Source organism: Haemaphysalis longicornis, unplaced genomic scaffold (genome assembly GCF_048455015.1).
Source record: "Haemaphysalis longicornis isolate Haplotype H1 unplaced genomic scaffold, Haemaphysalis longicornis Haplotype H1 scaffold_2, whole genome shotgun sequence".
Classification (NCBI taxonomy): Eukaryota; Metazoa; Arthropoda; class Arachnida; order Ixodida; family Ixodidae; genus Haemaphysalis; species Haemaphysalis longicornis.
In genome coordinates, this window is record NW_027526295.1 from 145,922,195 (window position 1) to 145,949,052 (window position 26,858).

The 26,858-nt window shown below is 47.8% G+C and overlaps 1 protein-coding gene across 1 annotated transcript in view; it reads left to right on the forward strand.

Annotated features, from left to right (window-relative positions):
* The window catches only part of LOC144169282 (calcium-activated chloride channel regulator 4A-like), an 82,954-nt gene extending 59,613 nt beyond the window's left edge, over positions 1 to 23,341 (forward strand). Inside the window, exons 10-14 of the mRNA XM_077698359.1 lie at positions 7,462 to 7,704; positions 11,869 to 12,145; positions 12,820 to 12,981; positions 18,044 to 18,331; positions 22,646 to 23,341. Of these exons, the coding sequence (XP_077554485.1) occupies positions 7,462 to 7,704; positions 11,869 to 12,145; positions 12,820 to 12,981; positions 18,044 to 18,331; positions 22,646 to 23,106 (1,431 nt within the window). The 3' untranslated portion in view covers positions 23,107 to 23,341. The remainder of the gene's footprint in view (positions 1 to 7,461; positions 7,705 to 11,868; positions 12,146 to 12,819; positions 12,982 to 18,043; positions 18,332 to 22,645) is intronic.
* Positions 23,342 to 26,858: the final 3,517 nt, after the last annotated feature.

Below are 26,858 nucleotides of genomic sequence, written 5' to 3' on the forward strand. Positions count from 1 at the left end.
AGTGAGACATGTTGGGCGGTGGCGATGCGCTGCGAGATGACACCATAGCAGCGCGTGCCGTCGTCCGCTTGACCACGATGTTCGTTCACTTCCTGAGACGGAGTTCGCGGTGCTTTCCATCGCTGCCTTCGAGGGAACGCACGAGTGAGTGCTGCCTCAATCGTTCTTGGGAAACTGGCCGCCTACAGGAAAAATGTAAGCACGGGCGTATTGTGGCTATACTAAAGGCAGGAAAAATACCGACTTTCATCGAGTCCTACCGTCCTATTGCGTTCCAGAGCTTCGCCGGCAACCTCACGAAAAAAATGGTGCTCTATCGCCTGGACTGGGCCTTACGACTGGGGAGCGACCTGACCACTCGCAACACATACCCGACACAGATGTCTGGCTTCCACAAGGGACGTAGTAGCATTGATAATGCCATAGCCCTTGCTAACAGCATAAAACAAGCCAAAACACGCAACATTACAATCACTGTGTTTCTTGATATCAAATCAGCGTACGACTGCGTGCACCATGAAACTATATGCTCGGCCATGAGGTGTTCGGGCCTTGGGGGTCGCGTATATTCATGGATCTCGATATATTCAACCGATAGATGCATATATATGTCAGCGCACAGCGCTGAACACCGCTATACAGAGTGACCAGTGGTGTTCCTCAAGGTGGTGTCCTCAGTCCAACGCTCCTCAACATCACTAGGACGGGCATAGGGAAGTGCTTACCGCAGTCAGTGGAAATATCCTTGTACGCGGATGGCATCTCGAGTGGTGGACGCAACAGGCGGGTTCTGCGTGCGAGACTGCAACGGGCAATCAATTCCATTGCGGTGTTTCTAGAAACCCGAGGCCTAGATATATCAGCTGGCAAGTGCGCTGCCATCGCTTTCACGAAGCGTGATATATCAAATTATGGAGTCACCGTTGCAGGATGCACTATCTCCTGCGTTCCGCACCACAACTTTTTTGGGTGTGATATTTTACAGTTCTCTGACTTGGTCAAAGCAGATCCGCTATATAAAATACAAGCTTGCGTAATTCGCCAACATTTTCCGCATGATATCTAGTAACGCCGGCGGATGCAAGGTCCCGTCTCTTCTTCGGCTGTATGACGTCATGTGCGTAGGATTGTCATGCTACATCCTTCCTGTTCTTCTCCCCCTCTCAAAAGGAAATGCGACAGTCCTGAAAAGTATGCTAGCGCAGGACCGGAGGGTGTGCATTGGAGTTTCGAAGACCACATTTACGGTGGGATCTATGGTGAAGTGTCGACCACTGGCAACACTTTCTCTGGGCGCGAAGGAGCTCCTTCACGCTCAACTGCGATTTGTAGCATGGCACCAACGTCCCCCATTAGCACTCAGCTCAGCCACTGAAGTACGAGACCTTCTGCCTCTGCATTGCCAGCACCCTTCTCCGTCGCTACAACCGCCTTGGATGGACCCGCGGCTGCAAATTACAACTGGAGTGCCCGGCATTACCCGCGAGTAGGATATCACCACCCCTGCTTAAAGTTCTTCACCTTGGAACTGATCTTCCAAAAATACAGAGCCCACACCCGTCTATAGACGGATGGATCTGTGACAGCTAGCTTGGTTTCCGTCCTCCCGTACCGCCTTTAGCGCAACGCTTAGCCACAGGACGACATCCATTGTCACCGATCTTGCCGCTCTGCGTGCTGCTCTGTCCTATATCATCGAGCAACCAGCGCGAAAGTGGGCAATCTTCACGGATTCTCGGGCGGCCATTCAGTGCTTAAAATTGTCCCCCCAAAGATCAGCTTGTTTACGACATCCATCATTGTTTTTACAAGCTCTAAATGGACACCATCCTGCGGAGCTTCAGTGGATGGCCGCCCACTGCGGTATACCTTGGAACGTCAAGGCGGAAACCGAGGCATCGATAGCGCATGATCTGCACGGGCCAGTGATACGGATACCGTTCTCCAGAAAAGATGCTTCTGCCCTTGCGTCCAAAGCTGCCTGGAGATTTCAGCGATCCATGTGGGCTGTTGCGCCGCAAAATTCTGCGCCGCTTCACTCCATAGACCCGCACGGGAACTTTAGGATACCTGAAGGACTTCCCAAGCACGATAAGGCGCTTTTTCACCGCGTGCGACTAAATGTCGCTTACACAAGTTATTTTTGATTCAGCTTCTCCCTTATGCACCCTTTGTGAAGTGCGCGAGTACTTCAACCTTGTACTATGCGAGTGTGCGCGGTATAGGGCAGATAGAACGTCCCTTTTAGTGTCCTTGGGTCTTCAGCTTTCTAGAGGACTAACTCTAAGTGACGTGCTAGGCCCTTGGTCGAACTCTAAACGAGCATCTCGAGTCACAAAAGCTCTATTGTCTTTGCTGTGAAGCACAGGGCTTGATCAGACTCTTTAAATAGGACTCTAATAATGAGCGCATCATCTTCATCACAGCATTATCATCATATCTTCATCGATGATTATGATGATGATGATGATGATGTTGCTGATGATGATTGCTATTGGTTTCCCCTTTGAGGCGGGGTGATGACATGTCATCTTACCAAAAAGGACTAATACAAGCATGTTTTACACTATTGGTTTAATACTAGCGCTGCTTAGGGAAGGCACTAAAGCTTATTAGGCCCGAAATACTTTTTTTTCCTGTTACAGGTGGTAACTGTCCTAGGCAATATTCCCCTCTCTGCTTTTCGTCCACCAGCATTCTAATCTTCTTTTCGTCCCCTCGCCAGCTTTGAAGCCAACTTCCTCTCTGATGCCCTTAAATCGTAGGGCTTCTGGAAGCCCAATATTCCCTTCATGTAGATTTGGATGGATGCCCTCACAATCTAACACTATGCGCCGCATAGTTTCTGTTCCTTTTCCGCAGACCACGCGTACCCCATAATTTTTTTAATACTTCCCCACAAAACTCTTAGTTCGCAGGCAACCTGCTCTAGCCCCAAAAAGCAAAGCACTGCCCTGGGAATTATCGTAGAAATTTTCCTTTCTGATGTTCAATTTCTCAGCCCTGTACACCTCTAACGACGTTTTAGCTTCCATTTTTTCCCTCCATTTATTCGTTTCAATCTGCCTTGCCTCTTTTTTGGTTACCTTGGCTGTTTTGGATTCTCCACTGTTCTTTCCGTATTTCATCGTTAGCCTTCTGGTCTTGCTTAGCCACTGCGTGTCCAAGCTTTTAAAGTATAGGTACCTAAATACCTTAGCTGCCCACCTTCTTTGATCCATTGCCCTCAACCTCATCTCAAAGCGTATTTTACTCTGTGCTTCTCTAACTTCAAACGACGCCAAGCCCATATCTCCCTGAACTGCTTCGTTAGTTGTTTTTCCATGCGCGCCTAAGGCCAAACGTCCTACCGTTCTCTGGATTACTTCCATTTCATTTCCATCTGATTTCTTTCTGGTTTGCTTCCATTTCACATCGATTTCATTTTTTCATACATCCGCAGTAAAGGCCTTTCCGCGGTCCGTGATTAGGACTTCAGCGGCTCCATGTCGCAGCACAACTTAGCTGATGACGAACGTTGCAACTTCTTGAGCAGTCCTCCTCAGAAGAGCGACGGTCTCTGCGTAGCGCGTCATGTAGTCTGTCCCCACGACAATTCACTTGTTCTCAGATCGTGACGTAGGGAACGGGCCATAAAGGTCCATTCCAATCTGCTGGAAGAGCCTCAAAAGGGACGGCGATCGGCTGCAGAAGTCCCGCGGGTCTCGTTAGCGTCTTTTTTCGTCGCTGGCAGTCACGGCAGCTCCCGACGTAGTTGGACACATCGGCTGTCAGTCGGGGCCATTAGTACTTCGCCTTGATTTTTTCCAATAGTACGTGCAGTGCCGAGATGTCCGGAAGACGGGTCATTGTGGCAGGCTTCCAAAATTTCGTCACGAAGGTCTGCAGGGATGACTAAAAAATAATTCGTTCTCGTTCGGGGATTGAAATTTTTCTTCACCAGGACGGAGCTTTTTAGGCTGAATGCTGGTAAGTTGCGTTTGAAGGCCCTAGGCACGGGGACGTTGCGTCCTTCGAGGTAGTCGATCATGACGCGTAACAAGGGGTTGACAAGCTGCTGAGCGGCTAGGTCGCTCTCTGTCCCGAACTTGAAGAACAAGCTGTCTTCATCAGAGTCTTGAGATGGTGGGTCGATGGGGCCGCAAGACAGACAGTCGGCGTCGGAGTGCTTTTTTTTTCTGCCGGTTTTATAGACGATTGTAACGTAGAATGTTTGTAGGAGGAAGCTCCGTCGATCAAGACGGCCCGTGGGGTCCTTCAAATTGGCCAGCCAACACAGCGCAGGGTGGTCTGTCACAACCTTGAATGGTCTACCATGGATATATGGGAGAAATTTTGAAATGGCCCAAATAATGGCAAGGCACACTTTCTCGGAGGAAGAATAGATTTTCTCCTCATTTGACAGACCCCGGCTGGCCTAGGCGTCTACCTTTTCGCAACCGCTTTGCTTTTGGACGAGGACAGTATCCAAGACTATGTCAATGGCGTCAGTGTGCATTTTCGTTTCGGCGTTTTCGTCGAAATAAGCGAGCGCAGGCGCGCTTTGCAGGCGTTTTTGCAGCTGGCAGAATGCTTCCTCTTGAGCGCTTTCCCAGCTGAAAAGAGAATGATTTTTCGTCAAGCGCGTGAGTGGCTCTGCAATTCCGGCAAAGTTTGCGAAGAAGCGCTTAATCCGAGAAACCTTCTCACACCCTTCTTTTCTTTCGGTTTTGGAATTTCGCTATAGCTGAAGTTTTCGCCGTGTGAGGCAGGACTCCCGCTGCGTTGACGACGTGGCCCCAAAAATTGAGCTCCTCGCAGGCGAAGCGTCACTTTTCAGGCTTCAGCGTTAAACCAGACGTGCAAATGACCTCGTAAACAGACTCCTACCCTAGAAGGTGTTCGTCGAAAGTCCGGGAGAATACCACAACCTCGTCGAGGTATACGAGGTAGGTGCGCTACGTCAGGCCAGCTAGCACAGTGTCCATGATTCTGAAATGTTGTCGGTGCCGTGCATAGCCGAAACGGCATCACCTTGAACTCGTATGGGCCGTCCGCGGTTACGAATGCAGTCTTCTCTGGGTCTCTCTCGTCCACTTCGATTTGCCAGTAGCCCGTCTTCAAGTCCATCAAAGAGAAATACTTTGCGTGGCAGAGGTGGTCGAGGGTATCGTCGATTCGTCCTTTATGGTGATTTTATTCAGTCGCCGGTAGTCAACAAGGAACCCTAATGGGCCGTCATTTTTCTTCACACGTACGACCGGAGCAGACCAGGGGTTTTTCTGTAGGTATATAATGTCGTCGCTGAGCGTGTCTTCGACTTGTGTCCGGATGGCGTCCCGTTCGTGTGAAGACACGCGGTACGGTGACTGTCGGGTAGGTCGCGCTCTATCTTTGGTTCTATTTCGGTGCTAAGCTAGAGGTGTCTGAGGTAATTTTGAGTTCGACGAAAAACACTCGCTGTAGCGACGCAGCAAGTACGATAATTTGTAACGGTTTTCTTGCGGCAGCGCGGGTTAACGTCGAAAGGATGCGGCACCTTGGAAGCATCTGCGTGTCCGCGGTCAAAGTTGGTGACCACGATCACTTGACTTGCTTCTTCCATTTCTTCGAGGAACGCAACTGCAACGCCCTTATTTAGATGCGGGTATTCCTCGGTGAAATTAGTGACCAAAACGTGGGATTTACATTGCTTAATAAAGCGCGCAATGTCTCTTTCTTCCCACGGAGACACCGCGGTCGAGAAGCAAATTTGGGTCACACTATACGATAGCGTATATGTCAGGAGCAGCATCCTCACAGGGGATGGTGATCATCAAGCTTGCGGGGGGTGGCAGGGTGACTTGATCGTCGGCGAACCTTACAGCAACACGTTTTTGGGGGTTCGGTAGCGGCGTCGTGGAGTGATCGGAGGGAAAAGTTATCGACCCTGTCTGCAGATCAATTATTGCACCGCTGTCCTTCAAAAAGTCCATTATTACATCACGTGAACAGTTAGGCAAAATGAGGTACGCAGCCGAGTACGTGGTGCCGTCAATGGTGGCGGGCGATGTGCACATTCCACTTGGTGTTACGAGATGGCCTCCTGCTGTGCGTGTGTGCGGGCCGTCCCATCTTGTCATAACTTTTTCCAGCTTAGACGCAAATGACCCGCTCATTGCTGAGTAGTCGGCTCCCATGTCGGTGAGGGCGACTACGTCTAAACCGTCGATGGACAACTGGACGTTGAACGCCGCTTTCCCCGAGTTTCGTCTGCGTCGGGGCGTCGTATTTCGGCTTGTGCATGTTGGCGGTCGGGCCCTATGCTTCGTCATTGTCGTCGTCATTCTCAGCGGCAGGCTCTGTCATTTCGGGTACGCGTCGTGTCGTGTCGTTGTGGTCGTGTTCGGGAGTCACGCTCGGTTTGGATCGGGTCGTCGGGCTAAGGGCATGTCATGAATCCTGCTCTTCGGCGAGTCGTTGCGTCGTTTTAGGGTTTTCGTTTTTCCGCCGCCGTGCAACTTTACCTTCAGAAGGTTCTGCTTTCAGTTTTCCCTACGTTATCTTGGGGAACAACCACGCGTGAAGTCTGCGTTGCTTCGACGGCTTGACGATCGGTATGGGTAGGGTGACGACGAACGGTTGAAGCGCGCTGGACCTCGATTGGTTTTGAACAGGTAATCTTCGATTTCAGTCGGGCGCTGGCCATGCCGGGGGCGTCGTGCGTCGACGGAGAACCCTCGCAAACCGAGCCTCTTGTAGAGGTAGCGACGGTAGATGTGGGTTTCCTCTCCGCAGTGGTAACACAACGGACGATTATCTGGCATTCGCCACACGCCGGTCTTTCTTTGGGCGATGGGTTGCACCGCAGGTGGTCGGGCCGGCGACAGGGGCGATAGGGTGCAGGTGGTCGAGGTCGACAGACAGCAGCCGCGTAGGCCACGGTTTGTGGCTCGCATGGAGTTTCTGGCGTCGTTAAAGTTCCCAGCGCCTGCTGCACTTCTTCCCTAACGATGTCGGCAAGGCAAGCGACCTGGGGCTGCGGCGGCGTGAGGAGAAGTTTCTGCAGCTCCTTCCTCACCACTGCGCGGGTAGCCTCGCGTAAGCTGTCTGCCGGGATCCGACTGCTGTCGACGTAGTTCACATTGGCCGCCCCAAAAAAAGTTGCGGTCATACTGCCTAGCACGCATTTCAAGGCCTTTTCTATTGTACTGGCTTCGGTCAGAAATTCGGCGACTGTTTTGGGTTGGGCGGATTGCGGACAAGTTCACGAACAGTTCTTCCTTCACACCGCGGAATTGTGCATCAGGTAATCTTATGTGCATCAGGTAATTATATAGCCTCACATTCTCCTGCACAAAATTGTTCGCATTACGCCTTTATAGCATCGCAGAGATGTAGTTTCACTACAGAGGCAGAAAGATATATTCACATTTTTGAGTTCTCCTAAGTTGCTTGCTGTACTGCCCATATAGTCTTGCATTCTTTATTACCATGTTTCAGATAATCAACGAAGACCAAGTTACCATTAGGCCTTCCAGTTCTTACTGCAGAATTTTTCACATAGGTGAAGAGTTGGGCAGAGACACTGTTGTGTACATTGCGACGTCATGTGCCGACCAGGACACAAGCGTAATGCTGAGAGCCCAGCTAATACGTCCGAACGGATCCCACTGCACCACAAGCTGCAGCGAGACAACAGTTAGTTATGGGCAAGTCAAAATTAAAGTTCAGTCTCCGGCGATGGTAAGTCACCTTCTATTTCATGATTCTTGCTGTGCACACATGGTACTATGTTTATGCACGGGTGACCACGTAGGCGGGATAACGTTCATGAGTAATGCTCCAAATGTTACGTAATCTTTCTGTGTGAAACGTTACGGTCGTATACGTTGTTTACGGTTCAACAAGCTACGCGCTATTTTCAGTTTTTGTTCTCTCCCAATTCGGGCGTGCGTACTCCCAGCCTTCAACATACGAACAGGGCGACGGCTCAGCGGATGGTTACGAACAGCATGCACAGTCTTTGCCAAAATTGTGTAGGCCATGCCGACACGCTCGCGGGCAAGTAGGTGCGCTGCAGTTGCTAGTGTAGGCTTGTTTCACACTGAAAAATCACGCTTCCTCAGCATGGCTCGCGGGATGCGTAACACTATTTCTTTTCATGCTTGTTTCAGGCGCGGTAAACTACCACGACAAGCGCGCATGCTTGCCATCCGTGAATGGCGATCTACCTAACGCCTAGTGAAGGTGAAAATGGAGATTTGAATTTACCTCATGCGGCGTTATCAATCTGTGTATGAGACACCTCTTTGACGGACAGAAATCATTTAAAAGGAAAGCTTACATAAGGCAATATTGGCTGGGCATAAATTTATGGTCTTGGTGGCGTGGAGCTCCCGCCAAGCCCATAAACCTAGCATAGCCAGCATTATCCTCATTCAGCTTTCTTTTTAAGTTAATTCTGAACGTCAGATAGTTTTTACACATAGCTGGGGAACCTGCACAAGGTAAATACAAATCCAATATTACTTTCACTAAGCTTTAGGGAGGTCGCAATTAAAGTACCGATAAGCCTACACGGTGTTAATTCTTCATGATACACAGCCCCAAATGTAGTGAAAGCAGAATAAGGCGGTTTAAGATTGCCCCAGCGTTTCGGTTGTGATAAACCCAAGCGCCGTTGACGGCACTGCAATACAAACTTTCATAAAGCATCTTGAACAAGTGCACCTAACGAATCCTCTATATTTGTACACTATTTATATGCTCCCTGGGTTCGCGGCGCTCTATAATAACACTGCGTAACTATTGCCGCACGCGGTATACCACAAGTGATCTGGTACCAACATACGGCACACGTGCAGCGCGCGTCTCCTTCAGCGGGAACAATACAAGAAATGTTGTGGCGCAATTTCAATTCTACGGTCATGATACACCGGTCTACGCTAGCAGCAAATCGTGGGCCCCGTCATCGTACCATACATGAGTCACAGAAACTATTACGAAAAATCATAATGCACTTGAGCCTGCGATGACTGCTTTAGTGACGCTTTTTTGCTCCCAGATGGGCCTTCGAGAAACTTCATGGCAGTTTCTTTAAGCACGCTGGTTGAAGTCATTGCTACGCCTATGCGGCTGCAACACGTCTCGCGGCTCGCAGTTTCGGCTCCTGCGAGCGACCTTAAAGGGACCCAGAAAAGCCTTTTGTAAAAGTTACAAAAGGCCTGTATTGTCGCGTAGTACCAATATAGCGATGCAATGCCGTTGTAATTATTTATCTACATTCAGTATTAGCTGCGCAAGAAGCAATTAAGTGCACCTCTCCCCCCTTGCCGATCGATTTCTTCTCCCTCTCTGCTTCTTTCAAAGCAGCTGGAAACACTGGGAATAGCCATGTGACATCGCGACGCTCGACTTCCGTTCTCTGCTAGCTGCATTCCTGCGCCTAGGCACGCGTCAATCGCTGCGGACCCGCCTTTGCCTCGGGATCGCGCAGGAAGGAGGAAGAGCAGCCGGAAGCCGATGGCAGTGACGTTGCCGGCGGCCGACCATAGGCCGAATCAGGGGCGCGCCTCGCCATTGCGTCAGCCGCGACCGCCGTTGCGTCAGCCGCGGTCGGCTCGCTGCGGCGTCGCGCTCATCGGCTGAGAAAGGCGATCCTCAAAAATTGTTTACAAATTATCCGTACAACGTATGCGGCTCACACTTGGCTCAAAAATCCCCCGTTATATGTTCTACCACCTGAATACATTTGATTGCCACCTTCACAAAGCTTTTCTGGGTCCCTCTAACGGCTGCAGAATGATTATGGGCGTCGTGGGACCGCACGCATCGTCCGCGATTTGTTCTTGCTTCCCTGCATCAAGCGCTCTGTCTGCGGGTAAAAGAAATCTACGATCTATTGTTCAGCACCGCACAATTAATTTTGGCCGTTCACGGCGGCACACTGGAAACGCCGACTGCTTACTGAGCGGCGGCAGCTCGCAAGTAGCAGAGGACGCACTGCGCCCTGATGACGCAATACGCGCGACGTGATCTGTACCGTCTTTGCCACCGCAACGCGCATGCACGCTGTTTCCGCCAGGTGCCATTAGGATGCTCTAGAAGTAGCTCGCGCCCCGCGCTCCCGTGTTCCGGCTAAGGGTGACCGCCATAGTATACTCTAAAAGACGGTACGGTTAAAAGTTTTAAAAACTGTCCTTCGGGGGAAAATAGTCCCAGTGCACTTTCATCCGTTGATAGAACTGCCCTTTCTTCCTGAATCCTGAACAAGATACCTGAACAAGACAAGCTGAACAAAATTCAGTAATCCCTCCCTATGGCGATGTCAGCGGAGCGGCGAAAAAATTTGTTCTAAGCGGTATTCTGATACAAGCGACCTGTAAAAAAAGCGAAAACAATTGAGCTCTAACTGCACTACAACTGCAACGAATCAAAGCACAATGCATTTAGTGAAGCAAAAGTTTATTCCGGTGCAAAATGGCAGCTAACTTTGGCTGTTTAAAGTTCTTCCCGGCGCGAGCTAACCCTGCTCCAATTTGACCAAGCATTGCATGAGGCTGTGGTCGCCGCCAATAACAGTGGCAGTGGATGTGGCAAATTTACAGGGGGGCGTGTTGGCGTTACGGAACGCTGTGCTAGTTTTACTCTAGAAAGCTCCGCAAATGCCGTAACTCGAGTCTGAGGTTGTATTTGCGGCCCTAAAAAAGTGATTAACGGCTCATTTTGAGTGCACAGCGCAATCATGAAAACTGACTGGTTTTGCACTGCGGGCTTTGCATGATCTCTGGAAAATTGTTTCCGAGGTGTACACCTGTGAAAATTGAAAACATGAGTTTTTCGGCGCCCCGTTGTCGACGACACTGCTAGTACTACGGTTCGGGTGGTGTTGTTCGCGCAGAATCACGTCCACGCCATTTACCAATGCCTAATAACATAATTTAATGACCCTTCCACGTATTTGGACCGTTTGTCTAAAGTCGGATGCGCGAATCGAGCATGACCGGCTCGAGAAAATCGCCGGGGAAGGCCAGCTTTCGTCGACCCGCCATGTTGGAAGCATGACTCGCGCTGGGTCGCAGCCGCTCGGCGATGCCGCCGCTCCGCACTTCGCTCTAAGCGGGTGAAGCTCTTCGTGCACTTCGAATAATGCGGCCTAAAATGCATTCGTTACGGTTGGGACCAGAATAAATTTCTAATAAAGCAACATTTCAAGTACAGCGGTTTCATTATAACGAGGGATTACTGTAGCAATATTTTACTGCAAAACACCAGGACAATTTCGCCGGTAATATTATGATGGTTCGCCTCGTCAGCCTCAGCCGCCCTTACCTGAAGACGATGGCATGTCCAATGCGGTGGGTGGTGTTATAAAGTGATAATGTAATTGAATGGTTAAATGTGCGAACCGCTTTCAATGTTCCATACCACAAAATGCGCTTGCTGACTATATGAACTCCCGGTACGTTTTCATTATGTGCACTGTACAAAACGCTGTTTTTTTTTGTTTTTCACGTTTTTGAAGACGTTTGGTTTTTTCCAGCCTCTTATTTGTGACATTTTTTCTCTTGCTTGTGACGTTCTGTTTGTCCTCTACGCTGCTTAAAGCTTGAACGCGTCACATAGTATTTCACATTGTAGGGTGGGAACTTGTAAAACTGTTCGTACGCGTTCTTTTCTTGCCTCCCTCATCTTGAAGGATTGAAAATAAAATTATTAGTAGGCAATTAGTCAGTGGTCAATGACATTAGTCAACCTGCGCCATAACATAAAAGAATATGTTCTTTTAGGACTTTCGCTGTTACCGTGTGAACGCTGCTTATCTTTTGCGAGGAGGATAGCGGTAGTCTTTATTTTTCACTTTGGACTTTTGGCATTCGTACTGAAGAGAATATTTTCGTTTCTTAGCCAGGTTGTTGGAAACTCTCCGTATACAGCTCCTTGGATCGGCCCGTGAACATCTCGGTTCGAGTATTGTCGAATACAAGGAACCAGAGCAGCGAGCCGATTCGGTTAAAAAGCATACTGGGACAAAAAGGAAACATCACTGACCCAACAAAGGCAACTATCTACGCTAAAGTCACAAAGGGTGTCCACATTCTGCTAGACGTAGATGTTGTGGCAGAAGTTTTGAGGCCAGGAAACCCTCATGCAGCCTTCCTTCAACTCTTTGACGACGGATTAGGCAAGTTACAAAATTACTCCGATTACAATTGAACCAACATTGTACGAAAATTAATTTTACAAGTTTTGTGATTGAAAAAATTAATTCGGAATCGGGTAGCAGTTATTCATTGGGCTAATGTCCTACTAATTTTAAGATGTTCCTGATGTAACAAAATTATTCACGGGCCTAGTTACTCCTTCAAAAAAAGGTTCAATTGTCGCCTATCTCCGGTGCTTTGTGAAATTTGATCTTTGCGATTAAATTGCGTGTAATATTTCAAAAGTAACAGAGGACAGCGTGATCCAAAATGTTCTATTGCAACTACAGCGGTCGCGACGCGACCGGCATAATTAGGATTTTCCTGAAGGTTGACCTATTTCACAGTGAAAAATCTAATTTCAAAGTAACACTGGAGATTCACAGCTCAAAACGTAAGCCCTTAAAGAAATTGAACTGCGTTAAATTTGATCAAAGCTGTTTACACTCGTGAGGTGTAAACATTTTTATGCGCCCTTAACCTTTAAAAATTGTTAGTGATGAATAACTGTCTTAGTACCGCTTTGCAAATGCTTGCATGCATGTTTTTCGAAACGGTAAAGTGGTCAACTTTTTTTATCCTTTAAGAATAAAAATCGTAGTCAGCCTAAATTGATAGAAGTGTGCTAATTATGTGTGCTCCGGTATTTACGCAGGTGCTGACCAGTTTGCAAATGATGGCATTTACAGCGGATATTTTACGAACTTCAGTGGCGCAGGAAGATATCCCATTTTAGTTAAAGCCAAGGGCTCTAACAAAACTTATTTGGCTTCAAGAAGGCGGGATTCAGGCAGCCTGACGATCACAAGTAATACAGGTATTGTTCAGTCACTTTTTGCACATGCCAGAGCTCCAATATATTTTTTTACCTCACTGGCCTCGAAAAGACAATTAGAGAGCATTTGGGTCAGGGTAGGAATCAAACCAGAGGCCCCTAGACTCTAAGACGACTTATAAGCGCATCCCCACCTCGCTATAGTGTGCAGTCGACTACCAGTGATACGAAATCCATGGCGACCGCAAAATCCTTTTAATTAACCGAACTTCTAAAGGAGCAAAACCTATGTAGTTCATTACTCTGTCATAAGAATCAGTAAAACACGAAAGTGAAATGTGCAGCGAAATCTGCAGCTGAGCATGATTTGCGGGTGGGTGGCTGTCTTGTAAGTGTGCTTGGTGAACGACGTCCTGCTGGCGGGTCGCTTCGGCAAAGCAGTACTGGCGTCATTTTCGTGACTGATAAGACTTTAGTAAAATCTTGGTGTATCCCGGCACAAAACACCTTCGTGTTAAAATATAAAACCCCAAAACAAACAACCCTGTGTATATCGTACTTTTAGTACTAAAGGTTGCTTCCCCGCAAGAAGACCCTGTGTGCAGGGGTGCACGCTTTACAACCCGTTTGCTTCGTTGAACTGGCGTCACTTCCGTGACGGATATGATGCCCTTCAAATCTTTGTGTATCCGGGAATAAAACAGTTTCGTGTTAAAAAGCACAACAACAGTATTTACATTACCTTTCAACACTGCAATCCGCTTCTCTTCTTAATTTCGTTGATGTTAAGTTCAGCGTTGGCATGGTGGTTGAGACTAATCGCTAAAATCGAAGCATAAAGCGTCCGCAACCCGAACTGCTCACACAGAGCCTCCCGCAACCAAAGGGGTTGAGCTCCCAAAAGAAAGAGGTTCGTAAGCTGGCTAGGGTCTCAAACGGTGAAGCTTTATCATCTTTGCGCAGTCCCAATTGCGAAAGGACCGAGATTACAACAATGCACGGCGCTGTTTTGGGACTTAAAGATGTTTCATTTTGTTAAGAAAGGGCCGCCACTCCGATGCCTTTAATGCGTAGTGACTTGCAATTATCCCCACCATGAGTTTCAGCTTCCAATTACATTCCTTCAATTTATTTGCACGTTAAATATCCTGGACCAACAATTCACTTGTTTTAGCCAAAAATTTCAGTTAGGCGACTTCGACATATCGACAGTCGACTTTATGTAATTATGTTTGTTGCACCCGAGTTAAAAATTGTGTTGGCGACATGCACTAAGCCCTACATAATTAATGTGAGAATGCTAATCACCGAACTGCAATTGCGTTAAAGGGACACTGAAGTGATTTGTAAACATTGCGGGATTACTAGCGCAAATTGTAGTCCGGAGTTCATAGGCCATATTTCGACCACTCTGAGCGTATTTAGCCGAATTAATTTAGTAGAAAAATCTATTCGAAAACGCTGTCCTCCTCTCTGCGCTCTCGCCCATTTTCTGTGACGTTTTCGTGTGACGTCAGGATTAGATGAGCTGGCAATTGGCCGCGCTACTGCACGACTCGCCGACCTTCCGACCGAGTCAGTCGGCCCAGCGTTTAGTCCGCCGGCCGCCGACGGGTCGTCGCAATTCGCTCGCTCAGTTGAAACTAAGCCACAACACATTTGTGAATGGAAAAATGTGCCTTTCTTTACTTTGTTAGTTTGTACACTGTATCAAGCTCCGAGTCCGGTTCGCTCCACACAAGCGCTGCACAAGTGCACATGCGACGCTTCGCTGACTTTACACAAGTAGGAAAATCTAAGGCCACTTGAAGGCGGGAGAAGAGCCAGCGAAGCCAAAATAGGTACTAAGGAAATAAAATGAACAGAAGCTTTTACCGTACAGTGCAAAACTAGGAAGCAGGAAGCACTTTTTTGCGCTGGGTGAACAAGCACAGCGGTCGGCAGCCCGACAAACATCTGTGAACGCTTTTCCGTATAAGAAATGCAATTGCTAGACATGAGATATTGTGGAAGTTTGGGGGACGCTTACTGCACGAGAGCTATACAACAAATAGTCTCCTAAAGTACATGAAATGCTAAAACTAAATAAAAGTATAAACTGGTTGTACATTATATACCTTATATATCCCTCCTCGACAGCCCTCGCTCGTGGCCGAGTGGTCTGAAGCGCTAGGATTGTTTTTTTGCAAGTCGCAAGTTCGAATCCCCGAGGGTACTTGCTTTTTTTGTAAGTTCAGTTTTTCGTTTGCGGGCAATGTTTTATAAATTGAGTTTACCATTTTTGGGCCGTAACGTTCACTGCTCCAGGAGCGAGTTCGCAGAACGCGCGCAGATTGACACTGACGTGCTAGCCAGTTCTCGTTGGCGTGCTGTTGCCACAAGCACCGACTGCATGCGGGCAGTGGGCACAGGCCTGAATTAGCACACCCTTGGCCTGGTGGGAACACGCTTTTTATGATACGGGCATGAGTGAGGGAAGGTCCGACTATGCGAGAAAAGCGCATGACATTTGAGCGTCTGCGGTGACGCGGAGGGCGTTCATCCACTGCGTAGGCCTCGGCTTGTGATTGTTACGATTCTAAGCCGTCCTGGCAGGCCTATCTTATGCATTTTACAGCTGACAACATGGCAGAAGCGCGGTACGACGATTACTGAGATGTCGAGAATGCCCATCCAACGACGCCGTCAGATGTCAAGCATGTTGTTTCACAGAACCGAAACGGAAACTTGTTTGAATGCTAACCCTTGACATCGTCCAATCACGGAGCCCCATCCTCCCGACGTCACAGCCTTCAGTTGGCGCAGCCTGCAGAGACCGCGCATGGTAGTTTTTCTTCTTTCCCGCTTTATAAAATAACTAACGACTTATCAACCGGATAAACGATAGAAAGTGTGGTAATTTGAGCCAGTCTACGCAGTGCAAGTAAAACCGGGAGCTTGAGAAATTCACTTCAGTGTCCCTTTAGTAGGAAAGTACATTCCCGCCCTATATCTTTTAACTAGTGACGCCAACGTGAGTGTGTGTCTCGTGACAGTAACACAGAAATTTGGAAAAAGGCGCAAAAGCGCGCCCAGGGTTTCGGTAGACGTATTGAATGTCTAGTCACCTTTAACGGAGAAGCCTGTGTTGACACGTGTACTGAGGCCTGGATGAGTAATCTAAACATGTCCCTTACAGAAGTATCGAGTCGGGAGATAAGAAAATACATTCGCGCTGATTGTCCTCTTTGCTTGGGTCTGGACCATGGTAGCACGGCTATGGCTTGTGCAAGCGAGTTGTAGTAACAAAAAGAAGAAAAATACGTAAAATAAAATGACAACGGTTCTAATAAAAACACACGTTAAGGAAATAGACAACGATCCTTTCACACGGGCTAGAGCATAAGGAGTGCCGAAGTGCCGTAATAATTTTTATGGATTCGTTTCCTACGCCACAAGTATATCGATCCTTATAAAATGAAACATTGGCGGTGTGCGGAACCACGAGGACGGCCATGAGGTAGTGCTCATGAATATAGTTTATAGCAGGTGTTCTAGCGAAAAATTGTCATAACTTACCCGTAATAATGTTTTTGAGGTATAATCCAAGTCAAAGTGCCGAATCATAAATACGACAAAGAGAATATTTTTACCTTTACTCGAAACGGTTCTGCCGTGATCGTTGGTGTCAACATAAAACTCGCACTAACACATAGAAGAAGTTCCTTCGCCAGGAACCGAACCTGGAACGATTACAGAAACAGAACAAGAGCCTGTTGTCTTAGACTAAGCTACGAGCCTTTTTTTCTTTAATGTGTGAAAATTGTAGGAAAACTCAGACAGGGTAATTCCCACAAAATGCAAACAATAACAAACACCAAAGGGTAAGGACGTCAGACTAGGCACCATTCGAAAACTCAGGTAAGCAGACACGCGGAGACGGGGGAGACAGACGGTGCACTCACGGAGCACATCTTCGGGTTAACCTTCTTGCGTTCTCGCGGAATTCCACGAGATAGCTTCATGGGACCTCTCGCCCCACTGTGCGCTCCGCCAACGGCACGTGCGTTCCCGCCGTGTTCGCGCCTTGCGCATGCACTAGGAATTAGTAAAAATAAAGGAAACTCACACAAACGCGTAGCATCTCGCTTCTACGTCTCTGCCGCAGCCGACAGAGGTGACGAGATCGGCGGCAGAGACGGAGGAGAATGAGATAGTCGAACACCGGGTTTGAGCTTCCTTTTATTTTATGAAAGCGTTTCCACCCATGTGCTTTACTAATACAACTCCACCAACAACCACTCATAGATCACGCATCGATTTGACCTCAGCAAGAATATCTCTGAAGTATAAAGAGTGTGGTTCAGTGGATTTAACTTGTCTCTGGTGTCACTGTTTGTAGAGCGATGTCTGTTAATTGAAGTGATGTTGCATAGTGTTACGTTCAGCATACGGTATTGCGAAGACTGTCCGCAATATTATAGGGTTCAAACATCAAATCCTTCCGTCGTCTTGTTTTCGCCGGTAACCCTCGCTTCCCGCCCCCCCTCATTGGCGGGGAGCGACCTGGCTTTGTATGGAATGACGCGACCGCAACTGTCGCTACTGCGGGACACAACCCGCTTTCGGCGGCTTCACGGTAACCCAAGCCATCAGTGGTCACGCTACTAGATCCGTAACAATAGGCAATCGTTGTGGGTGTCGTCTACACCTTCGATTTGCAACCACCTTCATGGGATGGATTGGCGCGCATTTTTAATGATAATCCGCGAGTGAATATCAAGTTGTAAAACTTTTTTTCACTACAAGTAACAATCAAAAGAAGCGTATCAGACGCAGCGTAAATAGTCACACTTGAGAGTAGCTGTGGAGAATTGTTCCGTGCCATAAATATTGCCAGCGCCATTCAGAGGATAGTTGGGAGAGGTATGAAGACGGCATTTATGCGTTGCTGTTCGTCACAGCATAATATTCTTTAGTTATCCACCCTACCTATCGAAGCAATTGCGACTACGTCTAACCATTTCCGTCCCATTCTCAATAATCGTGGTGTGAATTATGCCTGAACGCCAGCTCGGAATCTATCAGTGGCTTTTCATCTGCTCTAATCAATCGCTCATTACAGGAGCCAAAGCTGGCATTCCCGTGAAATCCATGAACGTGGACAACTCTCACTATGAAGAAGGGATTCCTGAAGAAGTTAGTGACGAAATCGTGAGGAACGTTATTCCAACCTTTGAGAGAGTGGATGTCGTTGGATCGTTTCAAGTTCTCACTGACCTTAATGAAGAAAGCGCACCACCTGGACGGATTCGTGATCTTAAAGTGATTGGCACTCACCCTGGGCAGAAAGGCCAGCTCCTCGTCAACCTTACTTGGACGTGGCCTGGCGGACAGTTGGATCATGGAAAAGGTAATAAATGCAGTGTTTGGACACGTGTAAACCAAGCCTGTCGAGCAGTAGCTTGGTTTTCGCGCCAAGAGTGCGCAGTGAATGCGCCCACAACTGCCCCGCAAGACCAAACACAGACGCTGTTTGGCACAGGGCTGCAGGCGGCAACACGCAGTACAGTAGCATGCAGCCAGGGCCTCCTTGCATCCTTTCCTGAGGGCACATGCCTTTCCGCTTTCCCCTGTCTCGCTCACCGCCCTCTCTCTGGAAAGAAAGGGCGGCCGATATTCTCACGTGGCAGCCAGATGAGCTTCTGGCTTGACCTTCGCCGAGCTTGAAGGTCAGATTGACCCTGCGGGGCATTGACGGAACGAGGTGTTGTCTGTGTTTGTACCTGCAGTAATAGAGCCATGCCGCTGTAAAATATTCTTCATCTATTTTGACGTTTGGCATAGCTACAATTTGAGAGCGCATATGCATCACTTACGTCCTCAATTTATGCTAAAAACAGCAAATATAATCTGAAATAAAAATGATCAGGAGCTTTGTGTCAAGAATACGCGTCAGTCTCGATGAGATATTGGGTGCGGAGCACTTTAGGGGCCCGGTTTGTCACCGTAGCCCATCCGGGGTCACGGTATCCAGCCAGCCCAGTGACGCGCTGTCACGCACCCAAACAGAGGCTTTGGAAAGATCGCCGCTTCCACTGATCTGGATCTTACTTGGGTCCCTCGTGTTATGAAGCCTATGTCAACCCCATAACTCCACCCAGGCACACGTTAGTCATACGCGAAGTGTTGCGGTTGATGTCTGCGGTGCGCCGTTGCCACGGAGACTGCCATTGCTAGGCCACAAACCAGTTCACAGGAATATAAAATCGGGAAAATATCACCTAATAACCTATTATCTGTACGAAATATTTGAAACCTTGATTCAGTTTCTCTTTGTGGGCCTGATGATGATGATGATGATGATGATGATGATTAGTGGCTTTTCCTTTGAATCGGGGCGTCGGTTGTCAGCAACCGACTTGCCTGTTTTATTACGTTTACTTGCCCTACTCCCAGCTAACCTATAGATTTGCTTCCTCCCTCCCATCTCTACCTCTTTTCTGTTTTAAACTCATCGCCCCCGCCCCCCTTTTTTCTCCCCTCGCTGTTCTAAATTCTCGTCCGCATGATTACTCCGCCTGCGTACCCATCCCTTCCCTACTTTTCCTCCACCACCACTCCAGTCGCCTCTTCGTCACCTCTATGGCCTTGAAGTTGAGGTTCCCCCTCGCCCCAAATCCCAAAGCCTCCGCCAGCGTCGTTTCCCCGTCACCCCGCGGTGGCCGTATCTCTGTGCAGCCCTGACAATATGGTCTATAGTTTCCCGATCACTGCCGCAACATGCACACGTTTCATCCTGCTGCCTGTAGCTACCCGTGTATGCCCGGGTTCTCAGGCACCCTGCCCGTGCCTCGAAGAGCAACGCACTGCCTCTCGTATTGCCATAGAATCCCTCCTTCTTAATTTCCCGTTTCTCTGCGCTATAAGTCTCGAGGGTTTTTTTCGCTTCCATTCTCTGTGCCCACTTCGTCGTCTCTGCTGCCTTTACCTGCTTTTTAACTGTTGTGTAAACCCCGCTTTCCCCTACCGACTTTCCGTACCGCTTGGTCAGCTGTCTCGTCCTCCGTCTCCACCGCGTGTCCACGCTCCTCAAATACAGGTACTTAAACACCCTCGCGGCCCATTTTTCGTCCTCCATGTCACGAAGTCGCTCCTCAAACTTTATCTTGCTCTGCGCCTCCCTCGCCTCGAAAGACGACCAGCCCATATCCCCTTGTACCGCTTCATTTGTAGTTTTACTGTGGGCCCCTAGGGCCAATCTGCCTACCGCCCTCTGATTTACTTCCAGGCCCGCTTGGGTCTCTGGCTTCATGCACAGAACCGAATTAGCGAAAGTTAATCCTGGTACCATGACCTCTTTCCAGACTCCCCTTACCACCTCGTATTTGCTGTATCCCCATAGGGCTCTATGCTTCATTATAGCCGCGTTCCGTCTACCTTTCGTCTTAAGGTGAGCCTCATGCGCCTGCGTGTAATCTTCGCTGTTGTTCAGCCATACTCCTAAATATTTATACTCTAAGCCCCTGTTCAGGGGCTTAGGCGCAATCTCTTGACTACGTCCAGAATCATCTCCAGGCTGATTCTGAAAGTAGCCAGGATAGGGTGCCAATACCCCTTTGGTGAACCACTGATCCATGTTTGATAGCTTTCACGTTAAGTAGAACTGGTTTAACTTTTTTTGATAATATCCCCTGTATACCACCAGTGTAGAAAATGAGCATACTCGCTTACTGCATCATCCGCCTTCTGTATATACTCCTTGCCACCACGTCACGTGGCTTATTCAGTTCACCGAGTTCTGTTTCAATCGACTAACTAAAACACTTCCCGGACAGCATCTGGTTCAACGCCTCCAACTCAAAACACCCATCACCACAGCCTCCAAGTCTTCTATCCCTCCGGAAATTCCCGATAGCATCAAAATCCGCCCCTTCCCTTGAAATATGCACCCTAATGTACACCGAGGCCGCAGGATGCAGGGGCCAAAGTGCTCGCAGAAAAGTATCCGATACGTCAATGTATGTCGATGCAGCTGAACAGCGACACCGCAATGCATTCGCAACAGCAGTCATCAATGCGCGGAAGAGGCGGCAATCGCAGTTTAGCCCTTGCACGTCGGCCACCACCCTCAATCATTTTTTCTTATTAGAGAACGGCCATTAGAAATTATTCTGCGGGTACCATCTCACCCCAGGGCCTAAACCTTCTTCTTCAAAACCCACCTACTACACAAGTTGAGCTAATTTGTACTCTCGCCCACACTCGGCTTGGGGGTAACGAGGTGGCCCACAAGACAGCACGAGCATTCTCCTCCGCGGCGTGCCCCACCTCTGTAGCCTCTCACGGAGCCAGATCAGCCACAGATGGCCTATTGAGCTGCAACGAAAGAACTACTCATTACCGCCTCTCTCCACAAATACTTACCGGCCCACCCCTCACTGACTTACGCTGATGAACGACTATGGAGCCTCGCATAGACCGAATGGCTTCGCAGTAGGGCCCTCCTCCAGCACATACATCTCTCAGTTTATCCCTGTCCGCTTTGCCCGCTATGCGGAGAGAAGGCCACGGTACAACATCAAACATCATCATCATCATCTCCAGCCTATCTACGCCCACTGTAGGGCAAATGCCTCTCCCATTATTCTCCAGTTAACTTGATGTTGTGCTAACTGCAACCAATTGATCCACGCAAACTTCTTGACCTCATCCGCCCATCTTTCTGCAGCCCCCTGCCACGCTTGCCTTCTCTAAGGATCTACAGGCCCACATCACATGTAATCCTGTCCATACGATGCCCTCTCTCAAATCAATTCCTCGGAGCCCTGGGAGGCAGCTTGAGCTGCTCTAACCTAGAGAGACAGAAGATCATCATAGCCCGGGCTACGGAGGCCGCCCCACAGCTCCGGCTGACGGGCACCTCCCTCGCTTAGAGTTCTTCTGCAACTAGGTGCTTCTCTCTCTCTCTTTCTCTCTCTCTCTCTCTCTCTCTCTCTCTTTCGCAAGACATTAGAGTTTTGGCTCTCTCGACAATATCCCTGTCCCAAACCCAGATTTTACTTCGAGGCTGTGGTGGTCGCTTTCTTCGTTACAATTTATTTCCGTTGTGGTCACCGTAAATACAAGCAAATAACAATAAGTTCAGGTTGATCCTGCAAGGTGGAGCGAGTTTCTGCGAAGGCAAAATTGGACGTCCACCTAAAATGGAGCCAAACGGCTGAAATGAAAAGCCCTCTCAGAAACTGGGCGGGTGGACAAGGGAAACAGAATCGCATGGAGTGTCAAAAAAAGAAATAGAACTCACTGCGCAAAGCAAAATATAAGTAAGTAATAAATAAATACAAATATAAATTCTTAGTTCCCCTACACGTTTCGGGAAGCCCTGCTGGCCTGCCCATTACCCCGTGGCTCTTTTGTTCATTTACAAGGGAAATAGCCGAACGCCTGATGACCCTGTCGACAGAAGATGTCGAAGTGGGATATTGTTTGTGCATATCTAATGAAAAAAATTAGTGTTCTGTTGTCATTACTTAATGGTAGGTACAAGTAGTCTTGTCCACTCCTTTACACCCTACCGTGGAGATCAAAACTTTTAGGGGGTGTGGGGTGGTCTGCCCCTTGCCACTCCTCCTATGTAGGCCAGTGGCTGGACTAACGGCACAATTATATTTTATGATCGCCGCAATTTTAGAGGTAACCGTTCTCTTTTTTCTGTTTTTTGCAGCCCAATATATCGACCTGCGAACGAGCCAGAATGTCAACTGCCTAAGGACGGCCTTTTTTAATCAGATGCGAATAAGTATAGCTGTAAAAGGAAATCTAAACCCTCGGGTGGCAAGGACTCCGCACAGCGTCGAAGTGGAGATTCCGGCTTCAGTGGCCGACTTTTGGAATTTTGATGAAGGAACTGTTCGCAAGGTCTACATTGCGGCCGTGGTTGTGAACCAGTATAAACTTAAATCTAAGATATCCAATATCGCAGTTGCTTCAAATGCACCACCAGTGGAAAAAGTCAGTGCCAAGCGTGCGGTTAGTAAGGAAACGAAAACAATCACAATAATGCTAATATTCGGGGGTGCAACGGCACTCGTCATTCTTGTTGTTATTACAGTTGCCTATTTAGTATTTAATTCCAAAAAAGGAAAGTGGACGCCGACTTCAAGTAACCAAGGCGAAAGTCGGTAGTGTTTGCAAGGAATTTTGAGCTTATTTCAGGTTACACGCTAATTAGAGAGGAGTATTTGGATGTTAATCTCTTTGCGTAAGTCACAAAGTGTGCACTTCAGGAACTAAAACCTTGAGAATGAATGACGAGTAGAAACGCAGTCTTGTGGTGTCTCTCCTGCTTCCATTTTTCGTGAATAGTTGAAGTCGTAGTCTTCTGTAACTTTTTGTATGCAATAAATTGTGGTATGCGTCACTAAGGGGGTCTCGCATTTCTTTACCTAGCTACAGCTATGTTAATCCGATGTTTGCCTGTGCCTGCTTAAATCTCTTTTTTTCTAAGGGCTGCTACAAATGCAAGCTGTCACGCAGATGGCAAATAAGACTGCCTGTTTCGGGAAACAAGAAACTTGTGAGTTTTTACGCTGACAAGGCAAATTCCTTTGCTGGAAGTATGCGTTACGCAATAGTGCATGGGTTGTATTTCCATACTAATCTCTAGGATTCTCATAAACACAGCAGCTCGGAGTTTCCGGTGCTTTTATGAAGACCTGTGTAGTGTATAGGTTCCTTGGTGATTGATGAAGGCAATCATGTCATATGAACAAAACACCAAAACTTCACTTTTGAAGCGAAGCTTTTTTTGGCTTTTGTCCCAGTTCCCTGGGGGATGCGGCTGCTGCTACTACTTTCTGGCAAGGTGCGCAACTGGGTTTTATTGTACACCATACAACGCTGGCCTCCGCATAGCGCGCAGCATCGTCAGGGAGACTGAGTTGAGCGGAGAGTGGTGGAGAGGGGCCTGGGAACTTACAACAGAGGTTGCTGGACTCCACGTATTCTGACCGCGAGCCCTGGAAGCGCCTGGTGGATAGGATGTCCGAGTTCGTGAGTCCATCATGTTCTCTGCGCTTGGAACTGTAGTAGCTAACTGCGCCCTGGTTAGGAGGAGCGTCTTCACTGTGCAGACTGAAAATGTAAAGGCGGCGGCTGCGGTGAACCGTGTGTTTTTCTTCTTCAGAACATAAGGGTTGCGTAAGCATCATTACCGAAACAACATTTTCAGGAGCGAGCGAAGCTCTTTAGCAAATCGTAATTTTTCGTGTCCACGTTGACCAGCACGGACCTGCAGGAGCATCTGAGACTGATCCAGCGGGCCACGCAAGCAGCGGCGGCGCGTGGCCTCCTGAACTCAGGAAGACACCCACTCTTCTTTTGCTCAATAAAAGTTTTGTGTCCTCCTCCCTCGTTTTCGCAGTGACAAATATCAAGAAATTGCCGAGCACGCCGGCGCACGTTTGTAACGCAAAACATACCCTTTCAGAGAGATTGGCCAAGATTGCCCCCCAAAAGAAAAACACTCCAGCGCAATCGTGGTAATACTTTCGCCATCGCAAACACCCTGCTCACGTCACTCGCTAGTTACGGCTTCGTAGCACGTTTGTCAAAACATGCACACTCTGAGAGTTTGGCCAAGATTGGTCAAAAAAGAAAGTGCAGCGTAATCGTGGCAACACTTTCGCTATCGCAATCGCATTGCCCGCGTCACGTTTCCAGAAAACAACGCTATTAAAATTTCTAACATACTCTCATACCACAGCAAAACGGAGTTGGGGCTTTACCATGTTCCGGGTTCGATAACCTAACGCAGCCCTATATTTGCAAGCACCAGTACGAATATGTAGGCTGCCATATATTGCGTTGTTAGTGTGCGAGATTATCATGTGTTGGCTGTCAGTAGCATCTAATCTTCGCTTTTAAGAGTTGGATCTAGGATTAAATCAGACAGAGATTATTCCTGAGAGCTTCATTTTATTGAGTGCATTGGAACACAGCTTTTTCTGCAGAGATGTGAACGTCTGCGGTGTTAGCTTGCATAATTGTGGGTTTTTTTTTTTTTTGGCGCGGAAACAAAGCGGTGCTCAGGACGCGACGCAGAAGGAGGTTTCACCCGCACAGGCTATACACGTTTCCTTTGTGCGCTTCTCATCGCCGTTTTATTTTGGTAATGTGAACCAACGAACCCAAAGACTTCCACTGCTTTCCTGGCAAGTTGCCCGGTGGCAGACCACATCTGCAAAAAAGTGTTTGCTTAGCATGCATCTCAATAGCTTGATAGTTAGATATGTGCATGCATCTACATTTTCAAACACACACGAATGCGGTTGGAAAGGATTGGTGCGGGTATTAAAGGGTCTTTTAATAGTTCTTGAGGTAAGAAGGCGCAGAAAAAAAAATGTGACCGCCTCATTACTTTGGCCGCACCGGAAAAAGTACAAATTCGGGAGAAGTGCGTAATAATAATCGCAAAGCTGAGTTATGAATTTTCTATGCATGTTTAACTTGAATTACACTGTGCAATAAAAATTAAGTTTGGTATTTGTTAATGTTGATACTTCAAATAAGCGAGAATTGATTGAAAACTTCAAACCGCACAAATAACGGTGACAAAGAGGAGCGACACACACAAGGTTTTTTTTCTGTAAGCGTTATTTGTGCGCTTTGAAGTTTTCAATCATGCCCCAACTAGCCCAACTTGCGGTATTGCGAGAATTGATTCCGGTGTGACCAGCACAAAAACAAGTTTAGCTTTCCTTGGTTATAAGTAGCGTGAAACATGCGTATATGTTTCAATGTAGCCTTACTCAACCTCATTTTCCTTCTGCCAATAACAGATGAAATAGCATAGAAAACGTTACGGGGTAGTCTAAGGAACTAATATTATTTTATGAACAGAATGACGAATGGCATCCATTTTGTTTCGTAACGATAGCAAGCTGGTTTGTTGCAGTGGAATAAAATTGATTGATTGATTGATTGATTGATTGATTGATTGATTGATTGATTGATTGATTGATTGATTGATTGATTGATTGATTGATTGATTGATTGATTGATTGATTGATTGATTGATTGATTGATTGATTGATTGATTGATTGCGAGGTTTACGACGTCGACGCAACGCAGGCGATGAGGCACGCCGTAGTGGAGGGCTCCGGATTAATTTTGACCACCAGGAGATCTTTAACGTGCACCGAAATCTCGAACGAAATAAAATAACGCGTGCGTTGGCTGCTTTCTGTGTGCAACACAGGCCACTGAGATGTTCGTGGAAGTGTTGGACAAATGTGGAGCCATTTTTTGGCTTATTTGGTATGGTTTCAAACTACATTATGATTAATATCGGACATCCCTACATGAATATAGTTAGTCACCAGAGTCATCTCACATCACTCCATGTGTTCTCCGCCTCCCACCTTAAAGCAAAGGGTAGCTGGCCAGAGAACTACCTCAGGACGACACATCTCTCTTTCATGTCGTTAAATTACGCTTCTCTCTTTTGTATTGCACATGCTGGGTTTTTAACAGCGCTACTACATAGGTTACGTAAACATGCGAGTGGCTTACCTGTTCGGTTGAAGGCTGCATTCTGCGCTCTAGATTTATTTTCAAGCCAGTTTGCTGACATCCAAGCGCCCCTCCAGCTTATGCCTTGTTTGCACCAAAATCACGGTGTTGGTTATAATCGAAGCCGACATCTGAAACATTCGTCGAATTTAAAATTGACCGTGGGCGCATGATCGTACAACTTGCTTTACTTTCCCCACTTTTCCTTCGGTGTTACAAATTTCGTCATTTCCCATTTCCTGCCAAATGTGCACTTCAAATACAGATACCGAAGGGATTGGTAGCATTGACAAAAACATCTGTCGAAAATTTAAGGCCGTATATTTTCCTTTCGGAGGGAAGTCGCGATCGGTATAGATACCCC